Source organism: Artemia sp. Qi Xiang Cuo, chromosome 15 (assembly GCF_049724085.1).
Source record: "Artemia sp. Qi Xiang Cuo chromosome 15, ASM4972408v1, whole genome shotgun sequence".
In the NCBI taxonomy this organism is placed as follows: Eukaryota; Metazoa; Arthropoda; class Branchiopoda; order Anostraca; family Artemiidae; genus Artemia; species Artemia sp. Qi Xiang Cuo.
Window position 1 is genome coordinate 21392351 of NC_142808.1, and position 27990 is coordinate 21420340.

A 27990-nucleotide genomic window follows, 5' to 3' on the forward strand; every position below is an offset into this window, starting at 1 on the left:
TTTCCCCAACATTGCCAATATTGAAGAGAATGGACCGCAAGGATGGCTTTTTGAAATCGATGGTGAAATACCGGTGGAGCATCATGACTCGGTGAAGGATTTTGTTTTCCCATGCATAAAGAGAGCGGTGACTATGGACTCTTTGAGTCCATACAATATTTATATGGTAGAGAATGGGGGTGTGCACTGGACACCTTCAAAACAAAACTTATCGCTGACCTTCATCCAAAAGAGAATATCGTTGTACATCACGTTCTTTTGCGCTGCATGGTAGCCAACGTTTTAACGTCACAAGGATGTATAGAGCCCTCCAATTTGACCAAAAACCCTATTTGAAAACGTTTATTGACACTTTTGTCAGTAAACGTTCCGAAGCGAAAATGAAGGTTGAAAAGGAAATCTTTAAATTCATTTTGAACTCGGCCTTTGGTAAAATGTGTGAGAGTGTATGTAATGGAAGTCCTTGTGACGTTGTGACTGACCCAAAAGAATGTGCTCGAATCGTTGTCGATCCAAACTTCACATCATTCACCATCATAGACTCCAATATGGTTCTCTTGAATAGAAATAAACAAACGTAATTTTAAATAAAAATATTTCAGCTGGCAGCGCAATAACAGAAATTTCAAAAAAAATCATGTTGTCATTCTTTTACGACGTGTGTAGGTGCCTATGGCCGGGGAAGGGAGAAGTTCAAGTATATTACGGGGATACCGATTCCCTTTTGCTAAAAGTTAGAACCGCAAATTTATTGGAAGATTTGGAAAAAGGCGCGCAAATTAGCTCTCGAATGGACTTTACCAATTGGGACGAGTCCATTTACCCGGAGCTAGTAAAGCGCCAGGCCCCAAATCAGTTATTAATGTTAAAATCAGAGACGGGGAGTGACTTGATTTCCAGTGGTGTGCTTGCAGGTTCGAAGGTGTACTGTGTGCAAACACACAACGAGGTAATCAAAAAAATCTGCAAGGGAGTTTCTAGACACTACGTGACCCCTTTCCAATTGTGATAAGTACTTTTTTAGTGTCTTTTTATTGAGTAAATAAAAAAATATATTGTTTTGAATTTATTACGCGACAGTGCCTTTTACATGTTTTTTCTATGTGAGTGTGCGTTAATACACATTTTTGAATTCATTACGTGATAGTGCCTTTTACATGTTATTTTTTATGTGAGTGTGTGTTTATACAACATGTAGTATTTTTTAAGTGATGTTTTTATTTGTAAATAATAAACATGCATCATTCTTAAAAAAATGTTTTATTTTCTGCTTGTTCTCGAATCTGATTAGGGAAATTACTATTATTATTTATTCAAGGGAACGATGCAATCTACAGTCAGTTGTGTTTTGACATCGATGCAAGGGGGACTGTGCATCAATTTAAAACTCCATTTAGGTCGTTTCTTTGCGAACCATCAATGTCTTGCAAAAGGAAACTGTTAACAAAAATAATTCAAAATTGTGATAAAATGTTTCCAGAAAATCCAACAAAAATTTACTATTGCTACAGTGTTTTGCAAGAATCCTATGATAGAATAAAAAATATTGCCAAAGACACGAAATTCATACATGGACTTGACATTTTCAACAGTATTGAATCAAACTCTTGGTTGATTATTGACGATCTGGCGGAATCCATTGAAGAATGGTCTCAGGAGATTATACAATTGTTCACTGCCCGATGTCATCATCAACGGATCTCCGTAACCCTAGTTCTACACAATCTCTTTCAGCAGAGCAAGTGTATGAGAACACTTGCTTTGAATTGCACCTACTATATCATCTACAGGGTTGTTCGTGATTTTAGTTCCTTCATAACGTTAAACAGACAGGTGTATCCGGGTGAACCGAAATTTCCACTCTCAGCCTACAATCAGGCTACCAATAAACCCTATGGCTATATTCTACTGGGCCTGAATCAGAACACACCCGAGGATTTACGCGTAGTCACCGATATTTTTGACAATGAGATTACTGTATATCTGCCAGTGATCAGTAAAAAAGGTCGTTAGTTACAATCATGACACTGAAGAAACTACATGAAAATTGGCATTTATTCACCGTCCTAGGTAATCCAAAACAACGACTTAGGAAGGCCATACTCAAACATGGTGTAGACAGAGAAATCATTAATCTCATAACTGAACTTTGTTTAAATCTAACTGAAGGTAATATTCAACTGCCAGTAGGTGTTAAGCAAGAGACAAAGCAACATAGTTCCCTTGTACGCTCCCTAGCATCAGCAGCAATTAAAAATAAAGGAAACGATTTTAAAAGAAAACGGCATCTTCAAGCGGGTGGTAACTTCTTTACACTTTCACTGCCAATAATTGCAGGACTTGTAAACAGTTTCTCTAGAGAGAGAGAGAGAGAGAGAGAGAGAGAGAGAGAGAGAGAGAGAGAGAGAGAGAGAGAGAGAGAGAGAGACTGTCCAAACCCTATAAATAGACTCCAATTGAACTCGCTCTTTCGCCAAAGGAACATTTCGAGGACAATCTCAATACATTCATTAACAATGAGACAATTGCTGATGATGAAAAATTAATTCTGCTTCAAAATGCACTTCGCCGAGTCTACAAACATAAACCCTATCGTGAGAGACCCCTCAATGTAAGTGTCATTGATCACAAAAAGGAAATGACTCCAACATTATCATCAACAACAACACAATACCAAAAGAAGAAGAAGAAGAAGAAGATTTGTCTAAAGTTATGACAAGTGTTGCAGATCCAGTGCCACATTCCTATCGTGAACAGTGTAAACAGACTCTTGACATATCTGAATGACAGTGAACATGTTCAAATTGATGCTAATGGGAATCAAGTTGTAATCCATGGCAAGAACTATATTCTACTGGATTTATTATTAGATTTGGTCACGAACCGTAATAGACTTGTATCATTTGACAGTCATCTGCATAAATTTTTAAACTCATCAAATTTTCCCAAAAGCCTTATTGCCAATAAACATGTCTTAAAACGATTAATGGAATTTAGTCAAATATCAAAAGATGTTTTTAAATCATTTTTGGAAAATACTAGCACGCCAAGTAGAAACGATTTGACAAGATTTATGAGTGGGGGAGTCAAGCGAAGACGTTTTAAAATCACTCTATCTCCCTCGCCATCACCTGTTAGTATGCAAATGGGCAGTGGACACTTCACTACCTTTTTACGTTCAAAATGGTTGAAGCATTGAAAAATGTTTATGAGAATATTGGTGCAGTAGGAAGTTTAAGTTCACCCACCACACTTGCTCAAGTCACTGGACTTGAAAAGAATCGGGCGGCAGAGTATCTACAGCATGAATCAAGTTACACTCCACATCGTAATCGTAGAGTTCGTGGTAATCACTATCAAAAAACTGAAGCTTTTTTCCCATTACAAATATTACAAGCAGATCTTTTGACTCTGGATGAGATTCAACGGCGTCACAAATCAGCAATACAAGTACATTCTACTTGCAATCAGTGTTTTTAGTCGCTATGCATATGCCATTCCACTGCGGTCAAAGAGCGGCGATGACTAAAGCTCTTGAAATCATCTTTCAACAGGATTGCTATAGGAAGATTCAAACGGATCGGGGTAGTGAATTTGTTAATCCCCATGTAAAGAAGGTTTTACTGAAATATAATACAATCCCCTATCATAGTCATAGTCAAATGAAGGCAGCATTGGCCGAACGGTTGATAAACACTATTCGACATTAAATTTCTATATATTGCACTTTGAAAAATACGGCTGATTTTATTCATGATTTGGATAAAATCATTTTGATTTATAATCAACGTTCACATCGATCCCTGCCCAACTCAAACCCAACAGAAGCTCATCATGATGTCAATACACTTGAGACTTTTCTTAAACAATATTCCAATGGTGGTGGTGGTAATGAGAAGAAAAAGAAGAAATTCAATGTTGGTGATATTGTTCGAATCAATCGAACTACTAATGTTTTTGAAAGAGGTAATTACTTATGGTCCACTGAACTTAAGGTCTCCAAACTCTAGGACACTACTTCAAGTACGTATCGTCCGCGTGACTTGAAATACGGTGAAATTCTTGGCGGTTTTTTTTATTATAAACTACAAAAAGTTAAAAACACTAAAATATAACGGACTGAAAAGAATTTAATGACTTTTTCTCACAGGGGCATGAAACAGTTAGTTGTATGTTGGCTAGGATACAACTCTGATTTTGATTCGTGGATATCCGCCGAGGACATACACAATGCCCCGTGATTGGTATGCAAGATTTAAGTTCAAAGTCTATGACCTTCTCTAACAAGACTCGAATAAACATGATATTTTTGGACAAAATTTTTTCCTTTAATCATATTTTACTATGAAAGGGGTAAAATCGCTCTTGCCAACTTAGTTCTCAAAAATATATATGCTATTTTAAGAAAGGATCTCGCTCAAGATATACAAATTATGCCATTCGACAGGTCACACTTTTTTAAGCATAAACGTTTTAAAATACTTATATCTAGTGAATATCCCCATATCACACTGAAATACAAAGAATTTTGAAGTATGAACGATTTGTGCCGTACAACCAATAGAAAAATCTCTGTTCGTAAGAATGGTACATTCCAATTTAATTATTCAATGGAACATGATTGGATTTACATTAGCTCACCCGTTGACAATGAAATGATTCATCTTAATGATAATCTGAGAGATATTCTTGGCTTTAAACGGAATATGATCAGTGGTAAAAACGTTGTAACTGTCAGTGGGATGAATCGTGTTGTTTTTGCTGATTATCCACCCGGTTTTGCCTCGGACTCTTGTATATTTCTGTATGTGTCCTTTGTGGAAACATCGAGAGTTGGTAATTCAAATGTTCCCCTCCTACGTGTTCTTGAACGAAAAAACACCAATGAACATATTCATCACTATAACATAAAGCATCTTCAGTACGTTCCTTTAAACACTTCGTATTTGGAACTCTGTTAGTTAACACTAAGAAGTGAATTAGGTGATCCTCTAGCAATAACAAAAGGTTTGGCAGTGATTACATGTCATTTTCGACCCACTCAGCAACAACAACAAAATGGCTAATAGAAAACTATATTTGTATCTCCTGATATTGATTGCTATGTTACTGCTCACCAACCACGACAATTGGGTCATGGAATGGACTATTATATAGGTCGTTCGTCAATGTCGGGCAACGGTCTTGGCAGTTGGTTTGCTAAGCTGTTTCGCTCTGCAATACCGGTGGCTAAAAAATATATGGAACCGATTGCTGAAGATTTTGCATCCTCTACGCCACACGATTGGGGGGATGGTAAAGATTTTAAAGAAAGTTTTTCACAAAATCTCAGGTCCAGCACACAAACCCTTGGCAAGCAATTGAAATCACGACAAAGTTGAAAAGGTTTAAAAAGGAGAAGAAACACCTCATCACTCATAAGTCTCTACTCAGGTCAGAAGCGAAAGACATCATCACTCTTGTCAAAAAAAAGTAAGAATAAGAAAAAGAAACCAAGAAGAAAAATTGTTAGATCGAAAAGGGATTTCTTTTCCTAGACTGAAATGGTATATCTACCTCACAAGGAATCTCATCCCACTGTCACCACATCTCTAGATCTTTTCAATGCAGAAAGTGTGAATGTCAGTGTAAAACATGGGTACTATGGACAATACTATCCACAGCAACACCTCTCTGAAAACATACATTTTCATATATACTCCCATGAAAACTACTTCATAGATTTATTCCACATTTATTGATTTAAAAGTTTGGGTGAGGAAAAAGTCTGACAATTTACCTCCCTCCAACGTCGAGGGATTATCCTATGAAAATGGTATACTACACAATTTATTTAAACAAACATGCGTCTACATAAATGGACAATTGTTGAGCACTAGCAATAATCTATCAAACTAAGCTAGTTACTTACAATTTATGTCGATGACTCCAATGGCCTATAAGATGTTGAGAGGTTGCCAATGGGCTATGACTATAGATTAAATGTTGATACTGATGGTGAGCTCACTTCGGCCCTGAGCAAGGAGTATCATTTAGTTGGTAGACTCAATCATAAAATATTCAATATATCCCAATGGATGCCCCCCAATGTTAAAATTGATATAAAGTTACAACTTGCACCGTCCAATTTCATATTGAGAAAAACATTTGATGCAGCACCCGATGCTAATGTCAATCTCACCTCAGCAATAGTTCATCTGGAGAAAACAGCAGGTTATGAGTTGTGTTGCTTTGACAATTGAAAACTAAGAGCCTCTGGGAATAATATTAAACTGCTCGTTCCTCACACAATCACCATTTAGCGCCATATTGTCACTGGATCAAGTACCTACGCCAATTCTTCATTTATCTATGTTGAAATTCCTTCGAAACTTGCTTTGGCTCTTGTAAAAAGTGTCAGTGCCATAGGATCATGGACAAGTTCTCCATATGGACTTTCCTCTCTTGTATGTAAAGTAAATGGAATTCCTCTCTACAATTTGTCCTTTGATTAATCCTATAGGACCCTGTATGAATTGACAATACAATCCCTAGATCGAGATTCTCAACTATATGAAAATGATTTAACCGATGCAGTGCTCGCGAAAAGTCTTGGTATCATTATTTTGGCCTTGTCTGGTACTCAAGATATGAGTATTTTCCGAACGGGTACTGTACGTTTAGAGTGTACCTTTGACAAACCATTGACAGAGAGTGTAACATTAATCTCCCTCAATCAATTTGAAACATATTGGGAAATTACCCCCGATGGTAGTGTTCTATTAGACTTGGCACCATGAACCACAATACAAAAATCGATGTATTTAACATGAATCCCTTTATGTCCAATTTGAAATCCTCTTCTATACCCTCAGATTTCCTTGAATATACTTATACTGCTAACAATACAATTATCATTGTTAATAGTAGTCCATCGACTCTGCAGACGGTTCATTGGCTATGCATCTTTCAAACAGCAAAGAATATAGAATTTTTTGATCCTCTTTGTTTGCCATATACATTTTACTCACCTCACATCAAAAACTGCCTTGAAAGAAGTGGGAAAACAATTATTCAAAATCGGAAGCGAGTACAAGATTTATCAACCAAAAGCTGTGGTCTTCATGCATTACTTTACTTCATTTTTCGATGTCGGTACTATACTTTCAGTGAATTTCTCAGCATTTATTTACACAGTCCACGTTTGAATGACTTTCTAGTAGAAAATACCCTCTCAGATCTGTATAATATTGATTTCAGTGCAATAAGAATAAAGTGTTTTAAAAATGTATGTGAATTTGTTTATTAATAAAATATATATATGCACTATAAAAAAGTCTTTTGTCTTCAGCGTTTAGATTTCTTCTTCTTCTTCATAGTCATTTAGATTGTCATCATAGTCGTCATCAACAAAGATTAGTGGTGGCAGATCATTGGGATTCAACTTGTACTGATCCTGGCGTGCAAAGCCAGGGTCACAATTTCCACAATATATATGTATATTGTAAAATATATGTAAAATTCACCTGTTTCTATCTGATTATGTGAAGTAATGTCGCACACAATATTCTCATATGAAGATTCACTTTCTGCAACAGCCAAATAAAAATCACTAGGTTTATAATCATTACTAGCATTGTCCTTACAACGATGACGTGGAACCATACTCTCTTTATGTTTTTACAATTGAAACGTGCTCCAAATTCTTCTCCCCAATACAATTTAAATCCACGACGATACCAATCCCTTAGAAATAAACTGAAGTCACGTTTAGGTTTTTTTTTCAATCATGCCAGAATAAGTATTTTCCCACTGGTTACACTTATCAAAATGACAATTGGAGCATATATACCCATTAGGATGTGAGTCACAAGTCTCTTCAAGACAGGTATTACAGTCCTTAATTTGTACAGCATATCCTTTATGCAATTTACACGGATTGCATAATCTACACTTTTCACTATAGTCATCAACTGTAGTACAGTTCTCACATGATGACCAGCTGTCGAATGTATATAAACATAGTGAACATGTATGATACATTTTTTCGATGTTGTCCGTCTCACTGCCAAAAAGAAACTGACTCAAAATCAATAAAAAAAAACATTATCTTCTAGGAGGAGGAGGAGGATTAATCGAGTATCGTCACAAAAACTTATTTCCTGTTGTTTTAAAGAATGAATTTTTAGGTAGTGGTTAAAAGCAGAATCACAATGTCATTTTGTTTCGTTTCAATTAATATATCAATAAATTGGGTAAATGCATTTGATTCACAACGCATAAGCTTCATACAATAGTCCAAAGATGGGGAATCAGCTCCCATTATACTGTTAAGCATTTCTAGAGAAAATATTTTCCGTTGAAGAGATAATTCCAGAAAGTCATCATCTAACACTAAACATTTTCCCAATTTTACTAGATTCCGTAAGAACTTCTGTTTCTCAAATCCAATCATTTTCGTTCTTGATACTCCCACTATCAACTAGAGACTAAAATAACAATTATAAGTTTGTACATTGTGCACACTCTCAAAATCTTTTGGTCACCCCCTCCCCCCCCCACTATAGAGAGAGAGAAAGTGGAGTAAATGATCATCTAGAGTGTCTAATCAAAAAAAAGAATGATAAAACAATCATTTTATTGATATAAATGTAGTAAAAGAATATATTTTCACTCTCTTTGCGTTAGGTGAGTCAATCCATTTTCCTCAATGTTCTTCATAATAGCATTCAACCCATGCTGTAGTCGTGATAAATACATTATATTCACTTTTGCAGCAAAGCATAATTGTTCATCTGACTTAAATATACTCAATGATTTAACAAATCTACCAAACATCTCATCCCACTCAAATGTTAGTCGGGAATCCTTTCCAATTTCAACTGTTACATTGAGATCCCGTGTCTTCACAACATCACTGTCAGCTTCTTCGAGGTGTAATAGTGTAAAACTATTCCATTTTTACAATATTTGAACGTTTATTTCTCCAATTTGAAACAATGTAAACTTATCAAATTCAACTTATTGACTGAGATACTAACTCAGTATCGGGCTTTTTATGTCCTAGATCAATGTCAGAGTGAAAGCGTCAACGCCTATAATCATGCTACAATGAAGAATCATGTCTAACATTAAAACAACCATAACAACCTGAAAAACTATTAAAATCCATATATCCATACAATAAAACATCCATACAACAAAAACATTAAATAAAACACCAACCATATAACAATGCGTATAATCAATCATAAAGTAACACACATATTCAACCATATAATAAAAACCATCCCTGCAATAACAATCAGACTCCCATACAATAAAACATCAAATATAACACCAATACAATCAACAATAGAAATCATTTAATTGACACGATAATTTCCTACCTGCTCCGTCTCTTAGATTGACACAGTGATTTCCTACCACCCCCGTCTCTTAGATTGACACAGTAATTTCCTATCACCCCCGTCTCTTAGATTGACACAGTAATTTCCTACCGCCCCGTCTCTTAGATTGCCACATCACTACTAGTATCTACTATTTGATCTTTCGGGTGTTCGGTCTACAAGAGCAAGACCAATGAGGTTAGCTGTTTTACCATCATGTGAATACCGTGTTAACTTATGAGCCATTTTATGACCAAATACTGTATTGTTTATAACTTGATTGTTATACCTACAAAATTGTAGCAGTATGTAGCCATTACTGTTTTCTTTTCCTAAACCAACGTTACCATCTATCCCTATTTCTACCGACCTGGGCGTTAAAATCTCCTAATAAAAAACACCCTAATTTCTACCTGGGACACGGTTTCTCAGCCCGAAAACACCCACGAAAACGACAAAGCCAAGAAGAAATATCCATTAATCAAAATCCAGTGAAACTGTTTTGTCGTTTACTAAGCTATAATTTCCTCGAGGGGGGCACTTCTCAAGTTGGAACAGAGTTGACCGCAATGTACCCAGTCTTGCGGTTACCGAGACAGGGTTGAGCCTGCCCTTTGCAGTGGCCGTTGCCAATAGATCCGGATCTTACGCCTTGCCGCAGTTGTCCTCCTATAGATGATCCTCCCACGATGGTGTTTTGCATCACCATCCAATTTAACCCATTGTTCGGAGAAGGTTAGTAGCTCATGGGGTGTGTTTAGACATCAGTGGAACCTGCTGAGTGTACATTCGAGGCACCCTCTTCCTCCTCCAGCTTTATTTACGGCCCCCGGGTGATGGTGCCCCAGTTTCTATTATGGACCCCCAGGGACATAGTCCGCGCCTTCTATGGAGGTACCCTACATATCTCTTGGGCTCTCCTATCTGCCTCTTGGGGACGCCCTGAGTGACCTATATGGTCGGGTCAATGCTTACAATCAGCACAAGGTTATCCATTACTGGTAAAAAAAAACGCATTATGTACCTTAATCTTGGTTTCAGGGAGTTATTTCAGCTAAGGCATGTAGCTTGTTTTATTTTCAGTAGAAATTTAATTTCGTGCCAAAAAAAAAGGGCATATCTCAAACTCTGTTTTTGAAAATGAATTAAAAAGTGAGGTGAGTTTAGAAGCTTGGTCCAATCGTCGTGTTTCTAGAGACGTATTTATGCCATAGGAGGTAGGGTAAACCAGTCGAGGGGTCAACCAATCTCCACCATTTAGTACACATGCTGAGGTGGCCCTTGTTCATTTGTGGCGCACTCGCACCACGTGTAGACAAACTTACGCCACGCAACATCTCCTTATGCCACACAATGGCCGAATTCAGCCACATGGTGTAAATGATTCATGAAAGCAAACAGCTTCTCGATGTCGACCCAAGAATGTTTCAGCACCTCTAGCTTACACACAGCATTATGACCTCTGAAACAGATTAAATAAAAAAAACAAGTTTTTTAAACTGAAAGTAAGGAGCGACATTAAAACTTAAAACGAACAGAAATTATTCCGTATATGAAAGCGACTGTCCCCTCCTCAACGCCTCACTCTTTACTCTACAGTTTTTTTTATTTTTTTGAAACATAGAGTTGTTAGAAGGAGTCAAACTTTAGCGAAAAGAGCGAGGCGTTGAGGAGGGGATAGCCCCTTTCATACACGGAATAATTTCTGTTCGTTTTAAGTTTTAATGTCGCTCCTTACTTTCAGTTTAAAAAACTTGTTTTTTTAATTTAAGCTGATCGTTTTTTAATTAATGCAGCTTTTATTTTGGCTCACCGTCATTGAATAAGTAAACAAAATTTGACTCTTCTTTTGCTAAATGGCTGTCTCTAAATTTGGTTCTGACGTAATTTACAAATTAACTTACGTAACGAACTTCTATATTCGTATATTTTTCTTCTGGCAAGAAATACGAAGTTGCAGATTTTTGCAGATATGAGCTTAAAACCTGTGAAATAGGGTTTTCTGATACACTGAATCTGACGGTGTGATTTGCGTTAAAATTCTTTCACTTGTAGGGGATGTGTCCCCCCTCTGTAAAAATCAGGTAAATTTTCTCAGGCTCGTAGCCTTTGATGAGTAATACTAAACTTAATAAAATTTATATATTTAGAATCAGCATTCTTTTGATACATTTATTTACATCAAAATTCCGTTTTTAAAAGTTTCGATTACTATTGAGCCGTATCGCCTGCTTTTTTTTATTATTTTTTTTTTTTACGTATATGTTATTACGCATATGAGGGGGTTCTCCCCTTGGTCAATACCACGCTCTTTACGTTAAAAATTAAAAAAAAATTTAATTCACAAACCCCTGAATCACAAAGGCCGTTTAATTAGAATAGATAGCTCTTTTGAAAGCACTAAAAAAACCTGTAGAATAAAGAGCGAGGTATTGACTTGGGGGAGAACCCCCTCATATACGTAATAGTTTCTGTTCGTTTTAAGTTCTAATGTTGCTTCTTACTTTCAGTTGAAAAAACTTGTTTTTTTTTAATTTAATTTCTGATTGTTTTTTAAATAATGCTTCGAAATCCCGCGCCCCCTTTATAGAAATGTCCCTTACCCCAAGGAAACATCTTCCACGGAAATATTCTCCCTCGTAACCCTCTCCTCCAGCCCCCCCCCCCACCAGAAAAAAATCCTTCCTGAAAATGTCTGTATACTTCCCAATAACCAATACAATATGTAAGCAATGGGCAAAGTTCATAACTTGCAGCCCTTCCCCTGGGAACTGTGGAGGATTAAGTCATCCTAAAAGACATATTTAATAGATTTTCGACTATGCTGAACAAAACGGCTATCTCAAAATTTTAATTGGGTGACTTTGAGAAAAAAATGAGCGTGGAAAGGGGCCTAGTTGCCCTCCATTTTTTTTGGTCACTTAAAAAGGGCACTAGAACTTTTAATTGCCGTTCCAATTAGACTTCCTATGATATTCTAGGAGCACTGGGTCAATACGATTACCCCTGGAAAAAAAAAACAAAAAAAAACAAATAAACACGCAACCGTGATCTTTCTTTTGGCAAAAAATGGAAAATTCCACATTTTTGTAGATAGGAGCTTGAAACCTCTACAGTTGGGTTCTCTGATACGCTCAATATGATGGTGTGATTTTCATTAAGCTTCTATAACTTTTAGGGGGTCTTTACTCCTTTTACGATAATCTGCCAAATTTTCTCAGGCACGTAACTTTTGATGGGTAAGGTTGATGAAACTTATATATTTGAAATCAGAATCAAAATCTTATTCTTTTGATGTATCTATTGGTACCAAAATTACGTTTTTTAGAGTTTCTGTTACCATTGAGCCGGGTCGCTCCTTACTTACAGTTCGTTACCATGAACTGTTTGATAATTAAAACAAAATTTGTATATTAATGTACTTTTGTTTGGTTAAATGGCTTTCTCGAAACTTGTTTAATTTTATTTACGAACGTTTTTATTAGTAATAAATATACATAACTTACGAATTAACTTACGTAACGAACTTCTATATTCATATATTTTCAATACGTATATTAGGGGGTTCGCCCCCTAGTCAATACCTTGCTCTTTAAGCTAAAGTTTGAATTTTGATACAATTCTTAAAAAATGACCGCTTAATCACAAAGGCCGTTAATGAGAATATATAGCTGTTATGAACGTAATAAACAATCTTGGACTTAAAAAGCAAGGTTTTGACTAGGGGGTGAACCCAATCATATACGTAATATTTTCTGTTCGTTTTAAGTTTCGATGTTACTCCTTACTTTCAGTTGAAAAACTTGTTTTTTTTCAACTTAATTTCTGATCGTTTTTTAAATAATGCTGGGAAGTCTGGCATCCCCTTCATAGCAATGTCCCTTCCCCCCTGAAAACTTCCTTCATGGAAAGATCCTCCCATATAACCCCCGACGAACCCCCCCCCCCACTACCAGAAAAAATCTCCCCTGCAAACATCTGTACACTTCCCAATAACCAATAATATATGTTAACAGTGGTTAAAGTTAATAACTTTCAGCCCATCCCTTTGGAACGTTGGGGGATTAATTCATTATAAAGGACATACTTATCATATTTTCAAACATGCTGAACATAATGGCTATTGAAAATTTTTTATCGGGTGATTTTGGGAAAAAATGAGCGAGGGATGGGACCTAGTTGCCCTCCATTTTTTTTGTCACTTAAAAAGGGCACTAGAACTTTTAATTTCCATTCGAATGATCCCTCCCACGATATTCTACGACCACTGGGTCGATACGATCACCCCTGGGAAAAAGGAAAAAAAAAATAAATAAAATACCCCCGCACCCGTGATCTGTCTTCTGGCAAAAAATGCAAAATGCCATATTTTTGTAAATAGGAACTTGAAACGTCTATAGTAGGATTCTATAATACGCTGGATATGATGGTGTGATTTTTATTCAGGTTCTATAAATTTTAGGGGGTCTTTCCCCCTTTTTTCGAAAATCAGCCAAATTTTCTCGTAACTTTTGATGGGTAGGACTAAACTTGATGTAACTTATATATTTGAAATCAGCATTAAAATCTAATTCTTTTGATGTATCTATTTGTATCAAAATACCGATTTCTAGAGTTTCGGTTACCATTGAGCCGGGTCGCTCCTTACTTACAGTTCGTTACCACGAACTGTTTTATAAGCTGAATAAATAGCTTTTTTGGTACTTGTGAAGAATCTGGTAAACACGCGGGAAAGACCGTATCGAAATCTCAAAGATATGTAATGAAAAACAGGTTTTCGCCGCATAGTGAGGTATTGCTCAATCCGTGACAAAGATTTAAACTTTAGTTTTTTGGGGTTGAAGGGGCAAAAAGGTACCTAGGTTAAGTTAGGTTACGTATTTAATATATGCTGTGTTTTACCCCTCCACCCACCCCCTTAATGTGCAAATATATAGCTCCAATTTTGTTGAATTTTTCATCCAATTTTGTTTAATTTCATTAGCATTAATGAAACTTCACCTATCGCGTGTTTAACAGATTCTTAACAAGTACTTTTTAGTATTCTTAAGTCGACTGGCAGTATCATTTTTCATTTGGTATCATTTTGGCCCTCTCTGGGATAAAATTACCGTTTTGTGGCCCAATTTGCAGAAAACGCCACTTTGCTGTGATCCAATATCTTTTACTACTTGAAAAGGGCGCTAGAACATTCAATTTCCACTTAAATGAGCCCTTTTCTGGTATTCGGGGGCATTAACAAAGAAACAAACAGTGGAGAAATATCTTATTTATGACTATATCCGGGACAATTTGGGGAGGGGAAGTTGTCTATTGGAAAACTTGTTCATGCCACTATATCGTATGACGAATGATAAATTTCATATTACTTTGACAGTTTCAGTTGTTCAATTTTTTTACGATGCAGGAGGACGTAAAAAGTAAAGATAAATAATAAAAGACACCAATACAAATGTATCCAGAAACTGAAATAGCAAAATTATGGTGAAACCAGACGCATCAAGACAGGATGGCAGAAGGAATTGTCCCCCCTCTTTATGTTTTTAGCCACCTTCTTAGTTTTGAAAAATACTTTTTTTTGGTAATTTCATTAAAATCATCGTCTTTTCGTGTTACCATTCAAATGTAATAGAAAATACCCCCCCCCCCTCTACATTTTCAAAAATATATTTTACCCCCCCCTCCTTACATTTAAGTAAACTGACGCCCATTGATGATACCGTTTAAAACTTACCACCACTAAAAATCTGGAGTCTCGTTTTATCGTGGATGGGTCGACTAGCCTGCTTGCAACAGAAATGACAAGGGGGATCTCCGCGAGGGTATCCTAAATCGCTGAAGTGTTCCACTCTAGATTTGTCTTCAGAAAACTTGAAGCGTTCTTCCAAAACTAAAAAAGAAATATTGTTATAAATTTGGATATACCAGTTAATTAAAGGGAGATTATGGCTTTAGAATAGACAACCATGATGTTGTTTTCTATATTGGAAAATTGCCAAGTAGTTCACAAATTTGTTGTAGACATAAACTTATTAATTTCACTTGTATATTTTTTTAAATTTATTATTCGTTAAGGACATGTGATAAGATTTTGTATCTTATAATTGTTATTCAGCATTATGAATGTTTATACCCGACTTGGTGGTAAATTTCTTTCGAATAGAGAGCAAAAGGAGCATTCTGCATAGCAATTTATTTATATAATTTTCTAGAAACTCATAAGATATTAAGTGAACTTCTTAGAATCCACGTAAGGCTCGCTTAAAATTACTTTAAAGTTTGAGGGTCAGTAATTGTTGATTATTCATTCTAGTCAGTGGCGGAAGCCAAGTTTTAAAAGGTGATTTTTGATTTAAAAAATATAAGCAAAAGAATGTATCCCACTGAACATAAATGTACAATAGAGCGACGCGGCTAATTCTTCCTCCTAACATTATTTGATCGATCTCTTCTTGGGGCAATTTTAACGAATTATTATTGAGTTATTGTATTATTGCGTGATAACAAAATGTTATTACATAATAATCGAGTTTTTTCTAACCCGCTAATATGCTGGAAATTCCAGACGTTTCAGCAGGGGGATGCTCCCTAATAGGACTAGAACCCTCTGATGTTCATTAGTCCTATCTACTTTAAACTTTGGCGGTTTGCCAAAACGGCCAAACTTATACTTTTTAAGTTGAGTTCAAATTTAAAATTAAGTATACAGAGATTCTTATACAGAGATTCTTTTCTATTGATTTTAAGTTTTAATGCTGCTGTTTATTTTATTCGAAATAACATTTTACTATTAAGACTAATTGAGAAAATAGTTACCATTCCTGAATCAACTACAAATAGCAATTTTTCCCACACGCCAGGTTTTTTAAACACATGTTTAAATTTTTGGTTACTATGGGCCGTGGTTCGTTCTTTTTGCAGCTACGGCTGTAACTATGACTTATATTTATATGAATGTGTTATATAGATTTATTTACGTTATTGATATAATATATATATATATATATATATATATATATATATATATATATATATATATATATATATATATATATATATATATATATATATATATATATATATATATATATATATATATATATATATATATATATATATATATATATATATATATATATATATATATATAATATATATATATATATATATATATATATATATATATATATATATATATATATATATATATATATATATATATATATATATATATATATATATATATATATATATATTGAATGTATTATTTGAATGTATTGTTTTGGTTTTAAATCAAGGTGAACTGAACTAGAAAAACGAGTGTGACTCGCAAGAATATTCAATTTTTCTTATTGGCTTATGCTACTGCAATGAGACATTCACCATTTCTGTTAATGCTCTTCTTCTTGTAGGAAGCTCTTTCGAGGTCACATAAAAGTTCATTTAAGTTTTCCAAGCTAATTGCAAAACGCAACAACATAAATATTTGTTGAAATTCTTTAAGTGATTCGAAATGGAAAACCTTTGACCCTTAATCTGACCTCCTGTCGTCCTGAAAAGATAGAGATTTGTCTATGAATTCCTTTGACCATTATAAAGAAATTCTTAGAATTTAAAGTCTTTAGAGCTTGGAAACAGAAGATTCTGCTTTGAAAAATTTCAAGATTTCTTGATTTCATCAATCATTGCTGAACTTTTGCTAACATGCAACGAAGAGGCATGTTATTGATATCAATGGCGATTCAAAAGTGGTCAAGGCGCATCAAAAGGCACTTTTGTTCAACTTAGATTAAAGTATCATTCCCTAAAGCGAGTCCTCTGAACCAATTTGTTCTTTAGTTGTTTTTTTTTATTCTGATTCGGTGATGGTAGGTTTGGCCAATTTTCACCAATTAGACTAGTAGAGAAGGAATTTAACAAAAAGAATCTGTAAACATTAAAACAATTGAAAAAAGTGTAAAATAGCTCAATTGAAAGAACATCAAAGCAGCCCAAATGGCTAATGTGGGCAAATGATTTCCCCATCTGGGCTAAGATAATCTACGAAAACCTGGCTACTGTAATCACAATTGGTCTCAAGGGGCTCGAGAGTTTCGTTCCAAAAATTATTTTTTCAAAATTCTTTCAAAAATTCTGTTCAAGGCGCTCCAAAAAATTATTTTCTCACTTTTTTGCTTGCAGACTCACTTAATAACACTGATTTATATTTTTTCTATCTTATTGTCCTTACTAGCTAGTTTACGATAAATTAGACTTCATTTTTCGAAGAAATAAAAGCACCTTATAACATAAGTAAATAACCCCAAAATTGACCTCAGTCCCTTCAGAAGTATTTCAACGTGGCAACTATACATTATTCCACAAGTCCAAATGCCTTCCCCTCCTTCTGAGGAAGTTGAACCCTGTCAGAGTTGAGGCAACAAAAGCAATTCGTTGTAATTTAGCTTCTACTGCTTACCTTCATCAAAAACTTGAAAGTGGGGGTACACAGCTTTATCAAGGAATTAGTTAATGCAAGGAATCAACTACACGCACATGGGCGCCCATTTGGAGGGGGGGCAGGGGGGGGGTGACTTCCCCCCTGGCTGAATGATGCTGCCTTATTTTTATATTTTTGGTCTGAGATTTCTATTATATAGCATTAAAAGTGCGAATTAGACGCGGTTTGCCCCCCCCCATAGAATTCAGCTTATGGGTACCCATGTACAAGCATAAATATTTTCCCAGAACTTCCTCTGTGAGCAGTGGTGGCTCTGTTCTCTCTTGTGCCCAGGGCTAACTCTTGGCTAGCGCCCCCCTGTCGACAAATTTTCTGGCCAAATTTTAATAAAATTTTTCATTTATTAACGAAATTATTTCCAGTTTTTTAATTAACTAATTATTTATTTTTTAATTATTTTTTTAATTTATTATCTAAACTGTTTAATATTTATTATTTAATCATTTTTGGATTGATTTTATTAATTAATTGATAATTTATTAATTGTTTTAATTTATGGACTGCGCCCTCTACTTTATTTTAATTAAAATGAAATTTCAAAAACTAGAAGATGACCATGGGCGTAGGGAGGGTGGGGGGCATGGGGGGGGGGGCAGCTGCCCTCCCCCTAGACCTTCAAATTTACATTAGATATGGCTGAAAAAGCGGATGGTTTGGAAAAAGCAGTTGATAAAACTCCATCACACTATCGACTGTCCCCCCTAGACAATATCTGCCCCCCCCCTAGACAATATGCTGCCTACGCCCATGAAGATGACTATGACCGTTAGATCATATATTTGAAGCTTTGCGCCTCTAAAATTTTTCCGCCCGGACTAAGTGCCCCCTCCACCTTGAGTGCTTGCTCAAGTGCGTCCTCCATCAGCTCTTGAGTGTGTCCTTTATAACAAGGAAGTACCCATTTTTGTTACGATTTGAATTTATGTTACAGTTATGTTACACTTTTGAATAATGAATAAGTTGCAGATTTTTTGAGCAGGCTAATCAATTTTCCCTGCGGAAAAATACCACTGCTTTCAATTTAATTACACTGACGTAACTATAGACATTCTTCCATATCGAGGTCATTTAATACGTGCTCACATACGTAATAATTTCTTTTCATTTAAGTTTTAATGTTGCTCCTTACTTTCAGTTGGAAAAACTTTTTTTTTTATTTAACGCTAGATAAAGTAGAAAACAAAAGTGAAGAACAAAATTACAATATTTATAAAAGCTGATTAATTCAGGAATATGGTAACTCTGACTCCCGTGATCAGCTTATATACATCAGTTTACTCAGTTTTCATATTAATATTTCTGAACTTTAATCTACTGCTCTGTGCAGCTTTGCCATTAGCATTAGCTTTCTGTGAAATGTCGCGGGTTTCTTGGCTATTCGAAGACTCCCAAATCTTGTTGAGGAGAGTTTTAACTTTCCTGAACGCGTGTAGATGGTAGAAAGTCACAGGTTTGGTACAAAATGTTCACAGGCTGCCAAAGGACATTTTTAGTGCTTCTTTTAGACTTTTTTTTTTTACCGTGGATGACACTTTTGCTATTTTTTTCATTAAACTTTTTAAACTAAAAGTTACTATAGGTGTTACAGTCCTAAAAGCCTTGCGCCAAAAAAAAAAAAAAAAAAAAAAAAAAAAAAAAAAAAAAAAAACAGAAGCTTGCTCATTAAAAATCTATTTTTCTCCGTGAAAAATCAACTGGTTTATGGTTCATATGGGTATTTTATTTACCCAGCATTGAGTAATAGGCTCATATATTCATAGCTTCTTCAATTATGAGAAAACACAATACAAATTTGGCGCAATTTTGTTGAAATGAGGATAGTATTTAAGTTTGCCAAATTTTCGTTTGCGACGCTTAGAAAACAAACAGATCTTGAAGTATTTTACTTTATTTTTTCGGTCATTACATTTTGCAACTAAACCACAAGAAGAAATAATAATTCCATAGACTAATATAAAAGATAGGTAAAAATTGCTGGAAAATATTTTTAATTGTAATATTATAAGATGGGCAATGCATTGTTCTGGGGCGACAGGAGACTTGGGTCCTCTTGGCTGCAAACGATGTACCAATGAAATTATTACTACATTAAATTCAGAAAATTTTCTTCGATTAGATTTTGATCCAACTCTCTTTTATTCTAAAAATATTTTATCTGATCTGAATCCTTACCAGTTTAACTTTTTACCACCCCTCCCCATTATTCACAATGTTTGGGTCTGTTTTTGTGCCCCACACCTTAGCATCATTACCAAAATATAAGTAACATCATAGTAATCAGAGGCAACGCTGTAGCGTTGCCTATAGTAAAGGCCATACGGCTCCAATGTTTTATTATTATTTATTTTTCTTCCCAGAGGCACTTCATATGGAAGGGGTCGTCGTAGAAGCTTCAAAGGGGGCTCATTCGATTGGAAATCGAGAGTTCTTATGCCTTGTCTAATAGTCGAAAGTGATTGGATGGTAACTAGCCCCCCCCCCACGCCCCTCATTTCCCCCAAACCATCCAAACCAAATTTTGTGATTTCGATTTTGTTCAGCGTAGTTGATTTCCAGATATAAAATACATTTTGAGGGGGATACTCCCCCACAACCCTCAGGACAAGGGTTTTAAGTTATGCCCTGGGGGCATATAAGGTTTTTATAGAAGGCGTTGTCGTAAAAACTTCAAAACAGGCTCATTCGATTGAAAATTATAGAGCTAGTGCCCTTTTTAATAGTCGAAAGTGAATGGAGTGTAACTAGCCCCCCCCCCACGCCCTCATTTCCCCAAACACATCCAATCAAAATTTTCAGATAGCCATTTTTTTCAGCGTAGTTGATTTTCAGATAGAAAAAATATTTTTGACGAGGACACTCCCCCACAACCCTCAGGGCAAGGATTTTAAGTTATACCCTGGGGGGCATATAAGGTTTTTATAGAAGGCGTTGGCGTAGAAACTTCAAAACAGGCTCATTCGATTGGAAATTAAAGGGCCAGTGCCCTTTTTAATAGTCGAAAGTGATTGGAGGGCAACTAGGCCCCCCCCCCACGCCCATCATTCCCCCAAACACATCCAATCAAAATTTGGAGATAGCCATTTTGTTCAGCGCAGCTGATTTCCCGATAGAAAATATATTTTTGAGGAGGATACTCCCCCACAACCCTCAGGGCAAGGGTTTTAAGTTATGCCTTGGTGGCATATAAGGTTTTTATAGAAGGTGCTGTCGTAGAAACTTCAAAACAGGCTTATTCGATTGGAAACTAAAGAGCTAGTGCCCTTTTTAATAGTCAAAAGTGATTGGAGCGTAACAAGCCCCCCTCCCCTCCCCCCCCCCCCCTCCGTTCCCCAAACACATCCCAACAAAAATTTGCGATAAACATTTTGTTCAGCGAAGTTGGTTTCCAGATAGAAAATATGTTTTTGAGGAGAACACTCCCCCACAACCCTCAGGGAAAGGGTTTTAAGTTATGCCCTGTGGGTAAATAAGGTTTTTATAGAAGGCGTTGTCGTAGAAACTTCAAAAAAGGCTCATTCAATTGGAAATTTAAGGGATAGTGCCCTTTTTCATAGTCGAAAGTGATTGGAGTGTAACTAGCCCCCCCCCCCCCCCCAACGCCCATCATTTCCCCAAACACATCCAATCAAAGTTTTCAGATAGCCATTTTGTTCAGCGTAGTTGATTTCCTGATAGAAAATATATTTTTGAGGAGGACACTTCCCCACTACCCTCAGGGCAAGGGTTTTAAGTTATGCCCTGGGGGAATATAAGGTTTTTATAGAAGGCGTTGTCGTAGAAACTTCAAAACAGGCTTTTTCGATTGGAAATTAAAGGGCTAGTGCCCTTTTTAACAATCGAAAGTTGTTGGATGGCCACTAGCCCCCTCCCCACGCCCATCCATTTCCCCAACCCCTCCAATCAATCTTTATTGATATCCATTTTGTTTGACGGTGTTGATATCCGGAGAGAAAATGCATTTTTTAGGTGGATACTCCCCCAGAACCATCAGGGCAATGGTTTTAAGATATGGTTTTAATAGAAGGCGTTGTCGTAGAAACTTCAAAAAAGGGTCATTCGATTGAACATTCAAAGGGCTAGTCTCCTTCTTAATAGCCAAAAGTAATTGGAGGACAACTAGCCCCCCCTCCCCGCTCACCATTTTCCACAACACTTCCCATCAAAATTTTGAAATAGCCATTGTGTTCAGCGTCGTTGATTTCCACATATGAAACATGCTTTTGAGAAGGACAATCCCCCACAACCCTCAGGGCAAGGGTTTTAAGTTATGCTCTGGGGGCATATAAGGTTTTTATAGAAGGCGTTGTTATAGAAACTTTAAAAAAGGCTCATTCGATTGGAAATTCAAAGGGATAGTGCCCTTTTGAATAGTCAAAAGGGATTGGAGTACAAATGGGAGGATAGGTCTGTCCAACCTCATCTGATCCTCGCTGTTGGAATATGAACGGAAGCATATCTTTATGGATTGCCCGTGACTGGTTGCCTCTTTTGTTACACTATTTTAGTTTTTTAAGTTAATTTTCCTCCGCAACTACGCTATAGAGTCTAAAAAACTAAGGTTCATAAGGCCAATAATGTTTCGATGTTTTATTGTTTTTTTGTTGTGCACTAAGATTAGTGAAAACAGGGCCATCAACGAGAATTTTATGGACAGCCAGCCCCGTCCGCCCACCCCTTAACATTAAATCCGACCCCCTCCTTCCATTTGCAACGTAAATTGGAGGATAGGTTTATATACTGCAACGATTATATAATTCCTTATAGGTACTGAAAGAATTTTTTTCTGTTTGTAGATTTTGCTTCCATATAAAAGGATTTCCTCATTGCCATAAAGGCAATAAGGTTTCGATGTTTCATTTTTTTTTTTAGTTGTGCAATAAGTTGTGCAAAAAAAATTTTGAGATAGACATTTTGTTAAAATAGTTCAAAGTTCTGATAACAAAAAACTCCGGTGTCGACACAGCCCACCAGGGCCCGGGGGTAGGTGTTTTAAGTTATGCCCTGGGGCATAACTTATTAAGGGGGGTTTATAACTTATGGGAAGGAGTTTTGTATCGGAAGAACACACAGGAAATTTATTATAATTATCCAATTACAAGGTTAAAATACATACTCTGTGATATATACAAAATGAGTTTAGCACAAATAAACCTATTAAGGTCAATTCCAAACAGTCGTGATGCCTTTGTGTCAGCAAGTGAAATGGTCTAAACCCCCCTTATTGGAGCTATTTTTTCAATCCATTCATTGTTGTCAATCGCTGCCCACAAGTTATGCAAGCTGTCTATTTTTCATATATAAGGTTTTTATCAAAGAGGTAATCGTATAGACGTTGAAAAAAACCTCATTCGATTTAAATTGAAAGTTCTAGGTCCGTTTTTTTAAATTCAATACTAATTGGACAGTAAATACCCCCCCCCCCCTCATGCCATAAAAACTTGAATTTTTTTGCAATCAAAAACGAACAAAAATTAATTAAAAAAAAACCTTTCCGAAAAATCAGTTTTTCAAAGAAAAGTAAAGGTCATTTTAAAATTAAGCTCAGGAGATACAAATACCTGTTAAAATTCAAACTCAAAACGACCAGAAATTACTATTAAAGAATAAATCAAACCCAAAACGAACAGAAATTAAACAAACAATCATAGCAAATAAATATACAACAAGCACTAATATAAATGAATAAATAGATCTCAAAGCGAGTAATGCTTAGATTGAATGTGAAAATCTAGCTTAAAACGAAAACACATATTTTGCTATTGAAGTATAAATGAAACTTAAAACGAACAGAAATTAAATTAACAATCAGTGCGAACAAACACACAATATATAGTAATGTAAATGAATAAATAAATAGTAAAACGAATGAAACTTAAATTTAATATGCAAATCAAGTCTGAATCGAATGAAAATAACTAAAAAAAAGAGTTTGGGTATCGCCTCACTTCAGAAGCCTAAAATCTACTGCATGATTGGCGCTTTACTGAAAACGAATTATATTACAAAGGTTTTCTTTTGTTCTTAAAATTGAAAATAAATATTAAAATTACAGCAAAATTTTGAACTGATGAACTTTTAGCCAGTAATATAATTATGCATCAAATATTCAGTTTAACTTATTAGTTCTTTCCAAGATTAGTCAAGATAAATATAGTTTCACTACAAACAAAATTTGGATACCGCCCCCTTTTTTAACTGCAAAAACCTAAAGCCTTCTGTGTCATTCGTGTTTCACTGAAAACGAATTACTCGTATATTACAAATTTTTTAATTTCCAGTTCTTACAGCATTGAAAATAAAAATAAAAATTACAGTGAAAAAAAAATCTTGAACTGATTGATCTTTCAACAATTCATATTATTATATATCTAATATTCAATTTGATTTTGTTCATACTTTCCAAGACTGTTCAAGACTCATATTGTTTTGCCATTTTTTTTTTAACTCTACCATTTTTTGTAACTAGTCGTGTTGGTTTGTTATTAAAACATTCTATGGCTTCTAGGCATTTCTATTTGAGTGGAAATCTGCACCTCAAACTTTGTGGAACATGCATTTTCTTGCATGAAACACCAAAATATAATAAAATGTCAAGTTTTGGAGTGTTCCACCAGTCGCAAGCAAGTGCCATTGGTATTTTTGAATCCGCATGGTCAATTTAGGGGGTGGAGGGTAGGCTAATTCTCGTAGCAGCCTCATTCCGTCGTGGTATGATTCACATTTTCAACACCTGGCGTCCGGACTATCGTATAATCTACGAAGTTTACAACTTCCCCAAATCAGTATAAATAAATAAATGAAACCCAAAACGAACCAAAATTAAAATAAATTTTAGAGTCAAACTCAAAACGAGGATAAATAAAGATGAGTAGTGTTCAAAACCCCTATGTTTTCTAACAGCCAGAATATAATTTGTGTTTTACTGAAAAAAAATTCAAATGAGTTTACTGAAAAAAAATGTGCATTGTCAATTTAATTTACATATGCTGATATTTATTCCCTAAAATCTTAATTAATTTTTGATTTCTTAAAGTTGCAAAAGTGAAAACATTTCAAAGAATTGTTTTCAGTAAAGCGCCAATGACGCAGTAGGTTTTAGGCTTCTGCAGTGAGGCGATACCCAAACTCTTGTTTGTAGTTATTTTTATTCTATTCAAACTTGATTTGCATATTTAATTTAAGTTTCACTCGTTTTAAGATTTATTTATTCCTTTACATTAATGTATATTGTATGTTTGTTCGCATTGATTGTTTATATAATTTCATTTATTCTTTAATAGTAATTTCTGGTCGTTTTTAGTTTTAATTTTAACAGGTATTTGTATCTCCAGAGCTTAATTTTAAAATGGCCTTTACTTTTATTTGAAAAAATTATTTTTCGGATTTTTTTTTTAATTAATAACTAGAAAAACTTCAGGTGCTTATGTATTAGCTGGTACCCACGCGATATATTGTGCTAAAGGAGACTAGTCGAACGGGTATTTGTCAATAGAGAAATGGTTCGAAAAGCGTGGTTTGTCATTGCGTTTACAATACATAAACTTTTGTTTTTTGGGGTTTAGGGGGAAAAAAGGTACCTAGGTTAGGTTACGTATTTAATATATGCTATGCTTTACCCCCCCCTTCCTCCTAATTTGCAAATATATAGCCCAAATTTGTTTCTAAACTATTATATTTTCATCATTTGACAGATACCTGTTTGACCAGTTTCCTTTAGCACAATATATCGCGCAAATACCAGGTAATACATAAGTACCAAATTTCAATTTGGTGCCCCTCAGGGGCTTTTCCCGGGAAAAAACTCTCCCTGTTGCCCCCTTAGCTACACCACATACAGAAGGTACTTTGAGTTGAGACCCACGCTAAAAAAAAAAAAAAAAAAAAAAAAAAAAAAAAAAAAAAAAAAAAAATCAAAATGACACTAAAAATGGCACTTTGAAAAGCAGAAAAGTAATAGCCTGAGTTGCCAGATGATTTTTGGCCAAAAGTGTCATTTTCTGGGCCAAAAAGCGTCTCTCTTCCATTTAAAATTAAAATAGTATCGTAATAAGCAGGATATCACCTTTGAAATACTTCTATCTATGGATGAATAAAACAGTGCTACCCTACTGTAAGAAAAAAGGAGAATATTTAACATTTTGACCTGTCCTGAACTAAATATTATAGTAACGAACTATTTACTTTAGCATATTTACAAAATTTAATTCTTGTACCTAGAAAAAATTTAAGATATTTCTTAAATTAATAATGTAATAGTATCAGTGACACCAATTAGAATGGGGTAGGCTAAGGCGTATTTGTTCAACCCTCACAGATTTAGGAAGGTATTAGTTTTTGGTATTATCTTTCTAAATCACCCTTTTTTGGTGCTTTTATTAAAAAAGAGGTACTTATCGGTTTGCTGGAACACACGCGAGAAGTGGAGTCAAGTTAATGCTAATAAAATAAAACAAAATAAGATGAAAATATAAAAGTTTAGAAACAAATTTGGGCCATATATTTGCACATAAGGAGCGGGGATTAAGCATACCACACATTAACTACTTAACCTAACCTAGGTACCTTTTTTTGCCCCTTCAACCCCAAAACACTAAAATTTAAATATTTTACGCGGAGTGAGCAATACCTCACTAAGCAGATGAAACCTTTTTTTCATATATGCATATATATATATATATATATATATATATATATATATATATATATATATATATATATATATATATATATATATATATATATATATATATATATATATATATATATATATATATATATATATATATATATATATACATTTCATTTATATTTGAGATTCTATATGCAGTTCTTGTTGTGTGTTTTCCAGCTAACTGATAAGTATCAAAAAAGAATACCCTCCCCCCTGATTTTGAGAAGTATATCCCCCTCTCCCCACCAAACCTGTCATATAGTGGTGCTACTGAATAGCGTGATGAACTATATTATATAAATAGTTTCAAAGGCAGCATCTTTTTGTATGATGAAATTTTTATTTCGGCATTGATCTTTCAAGTATGTGTATTTTAGACATTTGAAATCCATTAGTTTTACAAACTGTATAGTTTTTTTTAATTTAACGACATTTTATAATTAATAAAAATGCTTACGTAGTACGTTTTTGATAATAATCATCAAAAAAAATGCTTAAAATAAGAATAAAAGAACAAAAATTAGTTTAACTGCCAGTTATTATAAATATTTTCCTCATTAACATTTGAACTAAGATTGTATAATTTATTTCTACATACAATTTTTGAAAAGCTATATTGCCTTGAAAGACGGTAACTATGAAGTCGGCTATCAGCTTATAATACTAATTACATTGTATAGCGGTTCTAGGCATTTACCTTCCTAGAAAATACCGTCTCCCCCCTGTGGAAAATAAGACTCTCCAGATTAGATTACTTTATTTAAGTTTTTTCCTATTAACGTTGGGGGAAGGAATTTTAGTTCTTGTGATGCGTCAAGTTTACGCTGCGTAAAACTCGAGATAAAACCGGTTTCTTTCGGCTTAGCGTGAGACAAGGGACAGAATAGATGGGAAAAATATAATTTGGGCTATATATTTGCATATAAGGGGGGGGAGTATTAGGACAGTTTGAAGTCAGAACAAAATACTTAGTTCATAATAAGCAGAATAATTATACCTAACACATTTTGCAAGCAGACCCACTATACTTTACCCCCCCCCCTAATGTGCAAATATATAGCCCAAATTTTTTTCTAAAGTAACGAAGAAACCGGTTTATTCTCGAAATTTACATATCATAATGAAAAAAAAATTTCCTCAAAATAAGTTTTCAAAGAAAAGTAAAGAACTACATTAAACAAAAAATTAGCAAAAATAAAATCAAGTAATCTACCAAGCGTGAAACTACCACAAATTAGCATCGATAACTAAATCAAACCCAAAACGAACAGAAATTACAATAAATAACCAAGTCAAACTCAAAATGAGCAGAAATTAACAAAACTTGGGCGCAAAACCCCTATGCCTTCCCAAGGCCAGAACAAAATTTACACTTTACTGAAAAAAATATAAATGTTTTTACTTTTATAACTTTAATAAATCAAATAATATTAACATTTTGATTAGTAAGT

General features: G+C 34.9%; 1 protein-coding gene across 1 annotated transcript in view; it reads right to left on the bottom strand.

Annotated features, from left to right (window-relative positions):
* Positions 1-27990, bottom strand: part of LOC148943445 (uncharacterized) — a 518252-nt gene that overhangs the window by 271536 nt on the left and 218726 nt on the right. The window contains exon 5 of the mRNA XM_089101138.1: positions 15103-15258. Coding sequence (XP_088957264.1) covers positions 15103-15258 — 156 coding nt within the window. The remainder of the gene's footprint in view (positions 1-15102; positions 15259-27990) is intronic.